This window comes from Sinocyclocheilus anshuiensis, unplaced genomic scaffold (genome assembly GCF_001515605.1).
Source record: "Sinocyclocheilus anshuiensis isolate Anshui unplaced genomic scaffold, SAMN03320099.WGS_v1.1 scaffold43, whole genome shotgun sequence".
Classification (NCBI taxonomy): domain Eukaryota; kingdom Metazoa; phylum Chordata; class Actinopteri; order Cypriniformes; family Cyprinidae; genus Sinocyclocheilus; species Sinocyclocheilus anshuiensis.
Window position 1 is genome coordinate 1,226,649 of NW_015549580.1, and position 10,986 is coordinate 1,237,634.

Below are 10,986 nucleotides of genomic sequence, written 5' to 3' on the forward strand. Positions count from 1 at the left end.
GTTTTTTTATATTTAAAGAATTTGCCACTGACGATTCAAACGCGAGTTTTTTGGGCAATGTAGAGTAGCACTTGTTGTTTGTCATTTCTCCGATCACAAATGCAGACATGGTTTTATGTTTAAATGTTGTGTTATGTTATAACATAACATTATGTTATGTTTATGTTAAAAAGACAGTATAAGTCATTATAATCCGTAATTATGTCCCCATTTTTAGCAACATCATATGACCCCTTTAAGAATCTAGCTGGAATATTGTCCAGCCCAGTTGACTTAGACACTTGAAGCTCTTCTAGCATTTTAGTAATTTGATGTACACTAACTTTAACAAAAGAAAAACTATTTGGCAAAACCCCTTGTTTTAATAAAATCTCTTAACAAAATCAATCCCATAATTTCCTTTGGACAGAGGAAGCTTATCAAGTAGACTATTAGCAATTAATGAAAAGAATTAATTAAATTAGCAACTTTATTTTGATCAAATTCTATCTTGCCATCAATATCTAGACCTACCTTTGATACAGTAAATTTCTACTGTTTCAAAATTTCAATTATGAATGGATGCGCTTTATTTCACTTCTTTTGGACTGATGAACTGCAACACCCGCTGACTGTCATTAAACAGCTTGGAAGATCAAAGACAATTTTGAATATAACTCCGACTGGATTCTAAAAAGAAAAGACTGAAAGAAGAAAGTCATATACACCTAGGATGCCTTGAGGGTGAGTAATTCATTCAATTAACTCTTTAAAGACAGTTGGAAGATCAAAGTCAATTTTTAATATAACACCGACTGGATTCATCTGAAAGAAGAAAGTCATATACGCCTAGGATGGCTTGAGGGTGAGTAAATAATGGGCTAATTTTCATTTTTAGGTGAACTATCCCTTTAATCAAATTGTGTTGGACTACATTCATATATATACAGTACATATATATGTTGTATGGTACGTAATAAGAAATTTCTAAAATAATTACCTTGTTTGTAAGAAACCATATTCTATGTATGGTAGAAAAACACCAATTTACGCTATTTAATAGCCATTAACTGTATGAGATTCAATGATGTTAGTCTAACACATTTAATCAACACATATTAATCTCAATTTATTGGGGTTTTCAGTTATGTTTATACTACACAAAGTATTTCAGCAGAGCTTACATTTAATTAAATGTAAAAATTACTGTATCTTCCAATTAATTTTATTTAATGCATAGTTCCCCCAAAAATAAAAATTCTATCATCACTCAACCTCATGTCATTCCAAACTTGTGTGATTTTCTTTCTACGGTGGAACATAAAAGAATATTTTGAGACATACAGTTGAAGTCAATAGTCACCATTGACATCAACGGTTTGATTACCAACATTCTTCAAAATTTCTTCATTTATGTTCCAAAAAAAAAAAAAATTCATACAGGTTTGGAACAATATGAGGGTGAGTAAATGATGACAGAATTTTAATTTTTAGGTGAACGATCCAAGGCTTTTCAGAGTGTATTTAATTTTTTACAACAAAAAGTTCTCATAACATACAGAATCTATAGTAATCTTAAACGTAATCAGTAAAAACCTGACATGCAAGTAATTATATATAGAGTAATTTATAAATTGTAGTGCACAGTTTAAAATTGGTGGTGTATTTTCAAAGGTTGATCTTTTACAAAATGACAACAATTCCATCTTCCTCCATTGCCCCCTGGGGCAACAGTAAATGGCAACTCAGATCTACGTGCCACGTGTTTAGTATATCATGGGTACTGGAGCTTCCCTGTATGATAGCTGGATTACAACTGAAATGCTGTTGGGAGGTTCGTTTCCTGTGAAGAGGGTCGCTGTGGTCAGTGTGACCTGCATGGGCGAGACAAGGCTGAGAGTGATAGGAAGCTGCCGAAATGAGCGAGTTGGGCCGTCTAGCAGAAACTTGGGGCCTGTAGGAAGTATTAACATGTGGCTGAGAAAAATGAGAGGCGGCTGGAAAACCCAAATGTTGGGATAGGTGTTTGATGGGGCTCTCTATAACCACTGCATCTTCTTCGCTCTCAGAGCCATTACCTAAACCATAAGCTTTCATTATCATAGGCAACCCTGGATAGCTTACAGAGTGCATACTATCAAAATAGTGTCCTGAGCTTGACGAAATGCAGCTTTTTCGCCTTATGTTGTTATGCTGGTTTGCAGGTTTCACTGTGATGATGAGATTATGGCTGTTGGCGATCATCATGTCAGTTACCTGATCCAAGGACTTCCCCATAACATCAATACCATTCACTTCCAGGACCTGGTCATTAATGGCCAGCAGTCCCGTGCAAGCTGCCAGTCCACCAGGTACTATGCGTGAGATAAAGATGCCCGGAACCTTTTCCAGACCGTAAGGAGTAACCCTGACAGTGGTACCATCACGGATGTAAAACCCCAGAGGTCTGTCCGAGCCTTGGCGATACAGACGCACTCTTCTGTGGCATTCTGGTATGATGTCCACGTCAATGATGGAAGAAACAGGGCGGAAGTTCTGTGGCATGCTGATCTGAAATGGTGTTTTTCTCTGGCTGACAGGTTTCTTTTGCTTTGTTGTATCATCAGCACCCACGAGATCTTGGTCAGCTTCCTCTGTAAAACAGTGTGGGAAGTAAGTTGAGCAAAGTGTTTTCTGCTGTTCTGAAATTATGAAATCATAGACTCAGATGATTATGATTATATTTTTAACTTGTATTTAAGTGTCATCGCATTTTGCTATGATGTTGTCTATAGAAGAGACTTTCAACTTGAATTTAAAAATTCAACTGCTTAAAATTTTAGCTTAAATTTTATTTATTTGCATGTAAAACTGTTTATGGGGGGCCAAGTATGTCCAATTTAAAAAATAAATAAAAATAAATTCAATAATTTAAACAAACAAATAAATAAATGTCTTGATGAAGCAAACTAATTCTTCACTAAATTTAGCACATAATTATATATTCCTAACTCTCATTATTTCTGTATTTTTAAATATATTTATTCATTCTGATTATATTTATTCTTACATTCATTTATTTTCAGAATTATTTCCATATTACTATGGAACTTCTAAAAACTCTGCCGAGATCACATGAACTAGGATGGAAAGCAACAAGATAATCTACTGTGTCTGGCAAACAAACACACCACAAGGGAATACAAAGCAATTATACTCAAGTACATGATTCCTAGCTAGATAAATTCCTTCCTTTATTTCTATTCCTTCTGCTTCAAGGAGCTCAAAAAGAAAACAAAAAAAATTCCTTGATTAAAGGACTTAAGATCTAAATATTATATTTCCATGTAATAAAATATTCACAATTTATCTCGAATCAGAGAGAAGTCTTGCTATATTAGTATAAGACTTTATATCCATGTTATGTGTTTGGAAAATAGTGCTCTTTGATACATACACACATAACATTATGATATTTAAGTTGAGAGGAAAGAGAAAAGCAGAGGAAAGCAGACTTGTGGAGTAGAGAGTATTTAAAAGGAAATTAGAGATATTTAGAAATAGCTTCTCTTCCCATATACCTTGAAGCTGAATGAAGATACGCAGTAAAGACTGTGTGGAGGTCACAGCTTTGCAAAAGTTGTCATCGTTATTGATGGGCAGTAGCTCTCCCTGGACATCCGCATAGCCAATAAGGACATCCATTTGCCATAAGTGATGTAAACGCACAATGAGCCTGTGGAAGTCTTTATACCTGCCAGGCTCACAACGATCCAGGGAAAACCTCCTGAATTCTGCTCCATACTGGAGAAAGACAAGTGAAAATGTATGAAAATAATATAGGCTATTTGAACACACTTAATATCTTAATCACACTTTTAAGTTCTACTGGACAAATCGGTCAATATGGTTCATTTTTGATACTATAAGGTTTATAAATTGCAGAAGCAGTGAGTGACCTGGGACTGCATTCAATCAGCTGAAACAATGGACATATTTTAGAAGTGAGCCGTTTCTGGATATTGTGAAGGTTTTCATTGTTTAAGTTATTGTTTACAAAGGTATTTCCCTTCAGTCTAATAATACTAGACTAAAGATAAGCGCGCCAAGATAACCACTGAGACTCATGTAAGATACATTACAAGAATTCTGTGAATGAATTTCAAATCTGGATGAAGAATGAGTAATTCAAAAAAGATTTAGCAAAGTCTCATAAAAGAAATGCATACCGCCAAAAACAAAGATGCTGTATTGCAATATAAGAACTGACAGATAGCCTACATGGTACAGATCAGTAATGAGAATAAAAGTACATGTCAGCTTACTTTACTTTTCACCTCGAGGAACGAACAGCAGCGCAGAGACTGAGACTTTCTAAATGGCCGGTTCATGTTGTCCGATGAGCGCTCAACTGGCCACTAATCGCAAACCACTCGGGTTTTGTTTGGCTGTGCATGACACAATATAGCGTTACGTGTTCGCATCACTGAAAACGCGGAAAAGCAGGACGAATGGCTTGACACTTTCCTGACACTAGTCGATTATTTGTCTCTTATAAATCTCTTGTATTTGGTATCGGCAAATCGCTTGGATTAACATGCAGTAAGCTATTTGTGAGCCAGCTGACAAAATTTGTGAAGAATACACAGATAAACAAACTTTATATATATACTTTAAATACATACAGAGAGAGAGAGACGAAACGAACTGTATGATATTCTGAGATGTATTTTTTAGATTATGATAGTTTCAGTATTTCTTTATTTCTCTCTGTGTTTGTGTGTGTGTGTATATATAATATATATTATGACTATACAGTAACTACATATAAATAACAAAGGAACAAGAAATAAGTTACCTAAAATCCACATAACAGCATGCGTGCAGTATAAAGTACGACAAGACACCATACATGACTGTATTGTGAAGTTTATTTTTGAGTAATTCTTTCTTAGCATCAGGATCATTTTTTTAAAGACCAGAAATCGTAAGAGATTTTGTTGGAAAGAAAAAAATAATTTATACTATGCTGTTCAATTTAACAAATCCTTTAATATTCTATATTGAATTAGCATAAAAAGCATTCATTAAACATTTAAAAGGCGACTCATACTCACAAATCACAAAACTTAATCATGAAACAAAATATAACGATTTCCAAATCTATTCGTTTTTTCTATGTTTTGCTGGTTAAAAACCAAAGAGGAACAGATGGCTCTGTGCTCTGGCTCTATGCCTTGACTTCATCAGGAAGCTGGCCTCCAGTTACAGCGGCCAAGGCATTGGTCACCATTCTCTCCACCATGATCTGTGAGGTCTCCACGGTGTGGGTTCCTACATGGGGCAGGACGATGACATTTGGAAAGGACAGCAGGGGATGATCCCTGTATATAACCAAGAAGCATATCATTTATACTACAACAGGAATGAAAAAAACATTTAGGCTTGCAATTTTACTATACTACTTATAGAGACTTAAGCAACTTTATTAAAAACGTGGCAAGCAAAGCAAACCTGGGAAGTAGTTCGGGATACGTGACATCTAAAGCAGCAGCTCGTATCATTTTCTTCTGGAGAGCATCTACTAAAGCATCTTGGTCCACCAAGCCTATGACAAGAAAAGTAGTTCTCAAACAGGGCTGCTTCTCTTTAAATGGATTGCTTTGTTCCAGCCTATTAGATTACCTCTGCTAATGTTTATAAAGGTGCTATTGGGTTTCATCACGGCAAACTCTTTGGCACCAATCAGTTTGTGCGTCTGAGGGGACAGATTGACCACCACCATGAAGAAGTCTGACCTCTGTAACAGCTCCTTCATGCTTGCGAAATATGTGGCCCCAACTGCTCTCTCATCACTCTCAGACCTGAACATATAAAACACTGTACACTCTTAAAAATAAAGGTGCTTAAAAGGTTCTTCACAGCGATGCCATAGAAGAACCATTTTTGGTTCCACAAAGAACCATTCAGTCAAAGGTTCTTTAAAGAACCATCTCTTTCTTACCTTTTTATAAGCTGAAGAACCTTATTTCGCCACAAAGAACCTTTTATGAAACAGAAAGTTTCTTCAGATGTTAAAGGTTCTTTATAGAGCCATTTAGACAAAAAGGTTCTTCTATGGCATCGTGAAGCACCTTTATTTTTAAGAGTGTAAAATTAAATTTAAGTATTACAGTTAGCCAATCTAAAATTAAAAAGTCCTGACCACAACCCATAGGCCTTGTATAGAAGCTTGATAATTACATTTTATCCCAATCACAGACTAAATATGTAACCTAGCTGAAAGGCACCATTGTAATTTCACACTTAATTCTGAAAGGAATTTTTGCAATATTGACAATATATGTTCATACAATACCTTTTAAAACAGATATTTTAAATTGTAATAGTTTATTTAGTTAATAGTTAATTTAGTTATTTAGTTAATAGTTAATTTCACAATATTGCTGTATTTCAATATTGCTGTATCAAATAAATGCAGTCTTGGTGTAAGAGACTTTCAGAAACATTTAAAAAATCTTACCAACCCCAAACTTTTGCATTTTGCATTTATTTGATCAGAAATACAGCAATATTGTGAAATACTTCATAACTTTATTCCTGTGACGGTACAGCTGAATTTTCAGCAGTCAATACTCCTGTCTTCAGTGTCAAATTAATTAATCAAATTAATTAATCTTTGAATAAAAGCAAGGTAAAAAAAAAAGAAACCAGCTGACCCCAAACTTTTGACCAGTAGCCTAGTGTACATCAGTGACTTTTCAAATATTTTAATGCAATGGCTAACCACTTCCTATAGAAAAATGTACATAAAACTGATAGTTTACATATTACTCAAGCTGGTGAGAAGTTGTTTAGTGACAGTGTGAATATTTCAATCAAAGTCCAACAGATTCACCTTCGATTCCTATTGTGGTAGAGGATTTTCATCTCAAACATTTCATCTTTGTATCCTATTCTACCCATGCCGATGATGCCCAGGGTGGCCCCGCTAACATCAGTGTCTAGAGAGGAATTTTGGAAAATCATCAGACTCCCGGAACTTGGAAAAATGGTGTCCTGCATAGAAAAAGAAATTCACAATGGATTCACTGAACAATATGATTAACTATGAAGAAATTCTAGAAAGGAAACTGCAGCCCTCATCTTCAACTATCTTCCTTGCAGATGCCAACATCAAACTCGTGCCAATATCCGCATTGCATTATCCACCACATGAGGAGTGTTGGAAACTTTGACTCCAAAGCTACTGATCAGAGGAATATCAAGGTGGTCTACTCCCACCCCACCATTAACAACCGCTTTGAGGTTAGACAAAGACTTTTAACAGGTTTTGATCAACTTTAATAACGCCACCCCACACAAACAATGCCTGGATTTTGTCAGCGAAGTCGGCTTTCCTCTGTACAAACCACTCATATGGGATTATAGTGAAGTGTTTCTCGATACAAGTTGCAAAACACTATGCCTCGGGGCGCTCCAAGTGTGGTAGCTAATGTGCATGGTTTCTCCACAACCTGTGAGCAAATTAGCCCGTGCTGGCATAAAACAGCAATAACTATGTAAATAAAGCAACAGGCTAAGGCATTCGTCTTTCAACTTCTTAGGCTATATAAAATACCATTCTTCTCATCATCTGTGTGACAGTCGATCGTAGTCTGAATGTTCCCAGGATAAATCATGTGCAACATTGTACTTTATATTCCGGACATTGTTAATCAAGTAGGCCTACCATTAAGACTAAAGGTGGCTTTCTGCAAATCATTATATAACCGTTCAGCCGATATTAAAAATAATAAAAATCAGGCGACAAAAAACAGAAGCCTACTTCGAACTGTTTACAAATCGGCTGTTGTCACGTTTCATCATCGGGAGTTTGATAGTTGCTTGTTACTCAATAACCAGAAGGGGTCGTTAGAAGCTCATGAAACGGATTAGTTGCATTTCTGTCACAAGATTGAGTAAATATGTAGTTATTTGATGGACATGTGCTTCGTGTTTTTGGCTATTATTTCCAGATTTGATTTTCTATGAATGGTATGGTTTCCTTTGATCACAAGCACTTTATAATTAAGGATTTATGCTTTGCTTTGACAACATCTTTGGTATTGTGGTTTAGCCTGTTGTTCATTTTGTATTTTTCTGAGTAGATTAATTAATAATCCAACTAAAAATATAAAATCTTATCATATATTTCGTCAAAAACTCCCTCACATTTACAAATTGTTTGAATGCCATAGTTTTATGATTTTATAACACTTAAATTGTGCTGTTCAACCAACCACGTGAAGAGTGAATTTGCTACAAAAAAGGACCATTTTAAGGCCTAAAATTAAATGTTGGAGGCTTTGACGGCTCTGAGGGACATTGCATTAATTCCAGAACTGTTAGTAGATGGCTTTTAATGGCTGCAGCAGAGCTCCAGCTTTGCCTCCATCTGTTTGAAAATTCACATGTAGAGGTTCAGCATCAGAAATCAACTATCAAATAATTCAATATAATGAAACCCTAGCAAGTACATGTTTTCATTTCCACAAAAAATGACACTAAATGCATTCTTGAGCTATTATGTATTGTCTTAAACAAAATGAGTCATGATTTGTTCATTTACTGGATATAATACAATGAAGCCTGGTGGATTCATGTTGAACACCCCAAATCCATCTGCTACAGTTGAAGTTATGCCACAATAAATGTTCACAACAACCATATCTGAGTGACTGTTCGCCACACACACATTGTATATGTTCAGCCTATTAGTTTTTGATGACAGTAGATAAATAATCCAAAGAAACTGGATAGTCATAATACCTTGTTATATTAATACATTAATTTAACATCTGACCAACTCTTCATGTAAACAACGCATATACTGTGAATCTACTGAAGCAGATCAATCTCTACCAACTTGAATTGTGTCGTGTCTTTGTATGAAAACTATACTTCCTTGAAAGTTTGCTTGGTTTGGCAATCAACCAAAAATCGTTTCTGTTCTGCTGACTTCTCTTCAAAGTCTAGTGCTTCACAATTAGACATCTCTGACTCTGCCCCGGGAATGGGCATGTTTTAAAGTGATGAACTGATTCTCCTGCCAGCAGGGTGGCCCATTATTAGTAGTGAATTACAGCATTCATAGTCTACTTAAAACTCTATTTTTAGAACAAAATGGGAGAAAATATACTTGTTTTGCAGACTTTAACAGGCTCATGTGATTTAACAAATCTAAGGGTACTACAATATTCCTCTTTTTTAACTGGACAAGTTACATTGTAACAGCCATCAGCCATATGCTCATGAATTCCAGTGCATCCTAATGGATTCAGTGACTGTGATCTCACTTAAAAGTCCAGAAGTGTGATATTATAAAATATAAAACACATCTTAAAAAATGTATTTTCTCTCGTGGTTCTTTGTACAGTGGTCTAATCATTTGTACACCAAAACCATTACCAACTTCATTCAGTTTGCTTTTCCTATCTTTGGCATGTACAACTCTAGCCACAATCTCAGGCGTAATTAAATGGGCACTTGTGCTGTGATATGCTCCTGATACTTCTTGAGGTTATTTTTAACGCTGCTCCAATTAAAGAGGCCTATCTGCCCTCAGGCTCAGGCTGAATGATAACATTCCTCCTGGTAGAAAGACAAAGAACAGACTTCAGCAGATCTTAAGCCGCACAATCACAGGAATATCCCATCTTGCACTTTTTTCCAGCCCATGTACTCAGGAACAGCCTGTACAGTTTTCTAAGCATTATGGAGATGACACATTTAACTAACCAACCAATAACTAAATATTTAAATCTCTCATTTTCTTTTCTTTATTTTTCTAAATTTTATCCTTCTGCTCTACGTTATTTTTGTAACTCGGCAGCACATTGCTGGCTCTTCTATGATAAATTGCTTGTGATTGACCTCATTTGTAAATCGCTTTGCATAAAAGTGTCTGCTAAATGAATAAATGTAAAATAACTGAATATGATGCCTTTTGTGTTTAAATCTTTTTATTAAGGTATTCAATGAAACAATCCAATAGTTATTGTTACATACCATGATTTCAGTTATATATATATATATATATACATACAAACCTAAATAACACATAAAAAACTGAACGTACAAGCACAACAAACATTTATGGTACAAAACAAAACAACCCCTTACCTCCCTCCCCACCCTAGGGACTTAAATCATACCACACTAATGGTGCAGCCAACACCGCATGATTACTCAGCCTGCATTTTCAAGATATAGGAGAAGAGGAGACCAAATGTTATCAAATTTATCCAATTTATTTACCAACAGGAATCAAATTTTTTCCAAATGTAGTACCTTAATCATTTCTTCCAACCAAAGTTTAGCTGATGGGGTTTCTGTCGTTTTCCAAACCTTAGGATAAGTTTCTTTGCCACAATAAGTCCATAGGACAGCAACTGTTGTTCAGATTTTTTAAGTGACATGATTTTATCAGAAATTCCAAATATCACAAGAAGTGGGTCGGGCTCTAATACACGGTGTAAAATATCTGACAGAGTTTTAAATACTTCAGTCCAGAATGAGATTAACTTAGAACAAAGAACATAACTATGCAAGGGAGTGGCTACATCAGTCTGACATTTGTCACAATATGGAGAGACACCTGGAAAAAGTCAATGTAATTTTCTTGTGCTGTAAATCAGTGAGATCTTTATAACAGTAGAGCAGATGCTGACATAAAATGATCTAAATATCAGTGGTCGCTCTATATCTCCAGTAATCTGTCTCAGTAAAATTAGATTAAAATGATCCAAACATATAATGCAGTGATTGAGAGCTGAAGAAATAAAGGCTCCTCAAAAGCCTAATGATCATATTTAATAAAATTGAACATGATTTTTCTTAAAAAAAAAACGAATAAAATGTCTGGATAATACATATTAGAATGACAGACGTTCACATGACGGCTTTCATTCCTTCTCTTTGTTCAAGCATGCATCATGTCTTAGATGTGCGACGGTTACTGTTAGATGGCGGGGGTTAATGAATGTT

The 10,986-nt window shown here is 35.4% G+C and overlaps 1 protein-coding gene and 1 pseudogene across 1 annotated transcript; both read right to left on the bottom strand.

Moving 5' to 3' along the window:
* Positions 1 to 1,532: 1,532 nt before the first annotated feature.
* Positions 1,533 to 4,360, bottom strand: LOC107657620 (partitioning defective 6 homolog gamma-like). The gene is made up of 3 exons (XM_016445775.1): positions 4,284 to 4,360; positions 3,540 to 3,762; positions 1,533 to 2,612 (listed from the first exon to the last, which is right to left on the bottom strand). Exons 1-3 carry the CDS (start codon positions 4,347 to 4,349, stop codon positions 1,663 to 1,665), a joined length of 1,239 nt encoding a protein of 412 aa, XP_016301261.1. The 5' UTR covers positions 4,350 to 4,360; the 3' UTR covers positions 1,533 to 1,662.
* A 736-nt stretch (positions 4,361 to 5,096) lies between these two features.
* LOC107657601 (probable 2-ketogluconate reductase) lies at positions 5,097 to 7,591 on the bottom strand (annotated as a pseudogene).
* Positions 7,592 to 10,986: the final 3,395 nt, after the last annotated feature.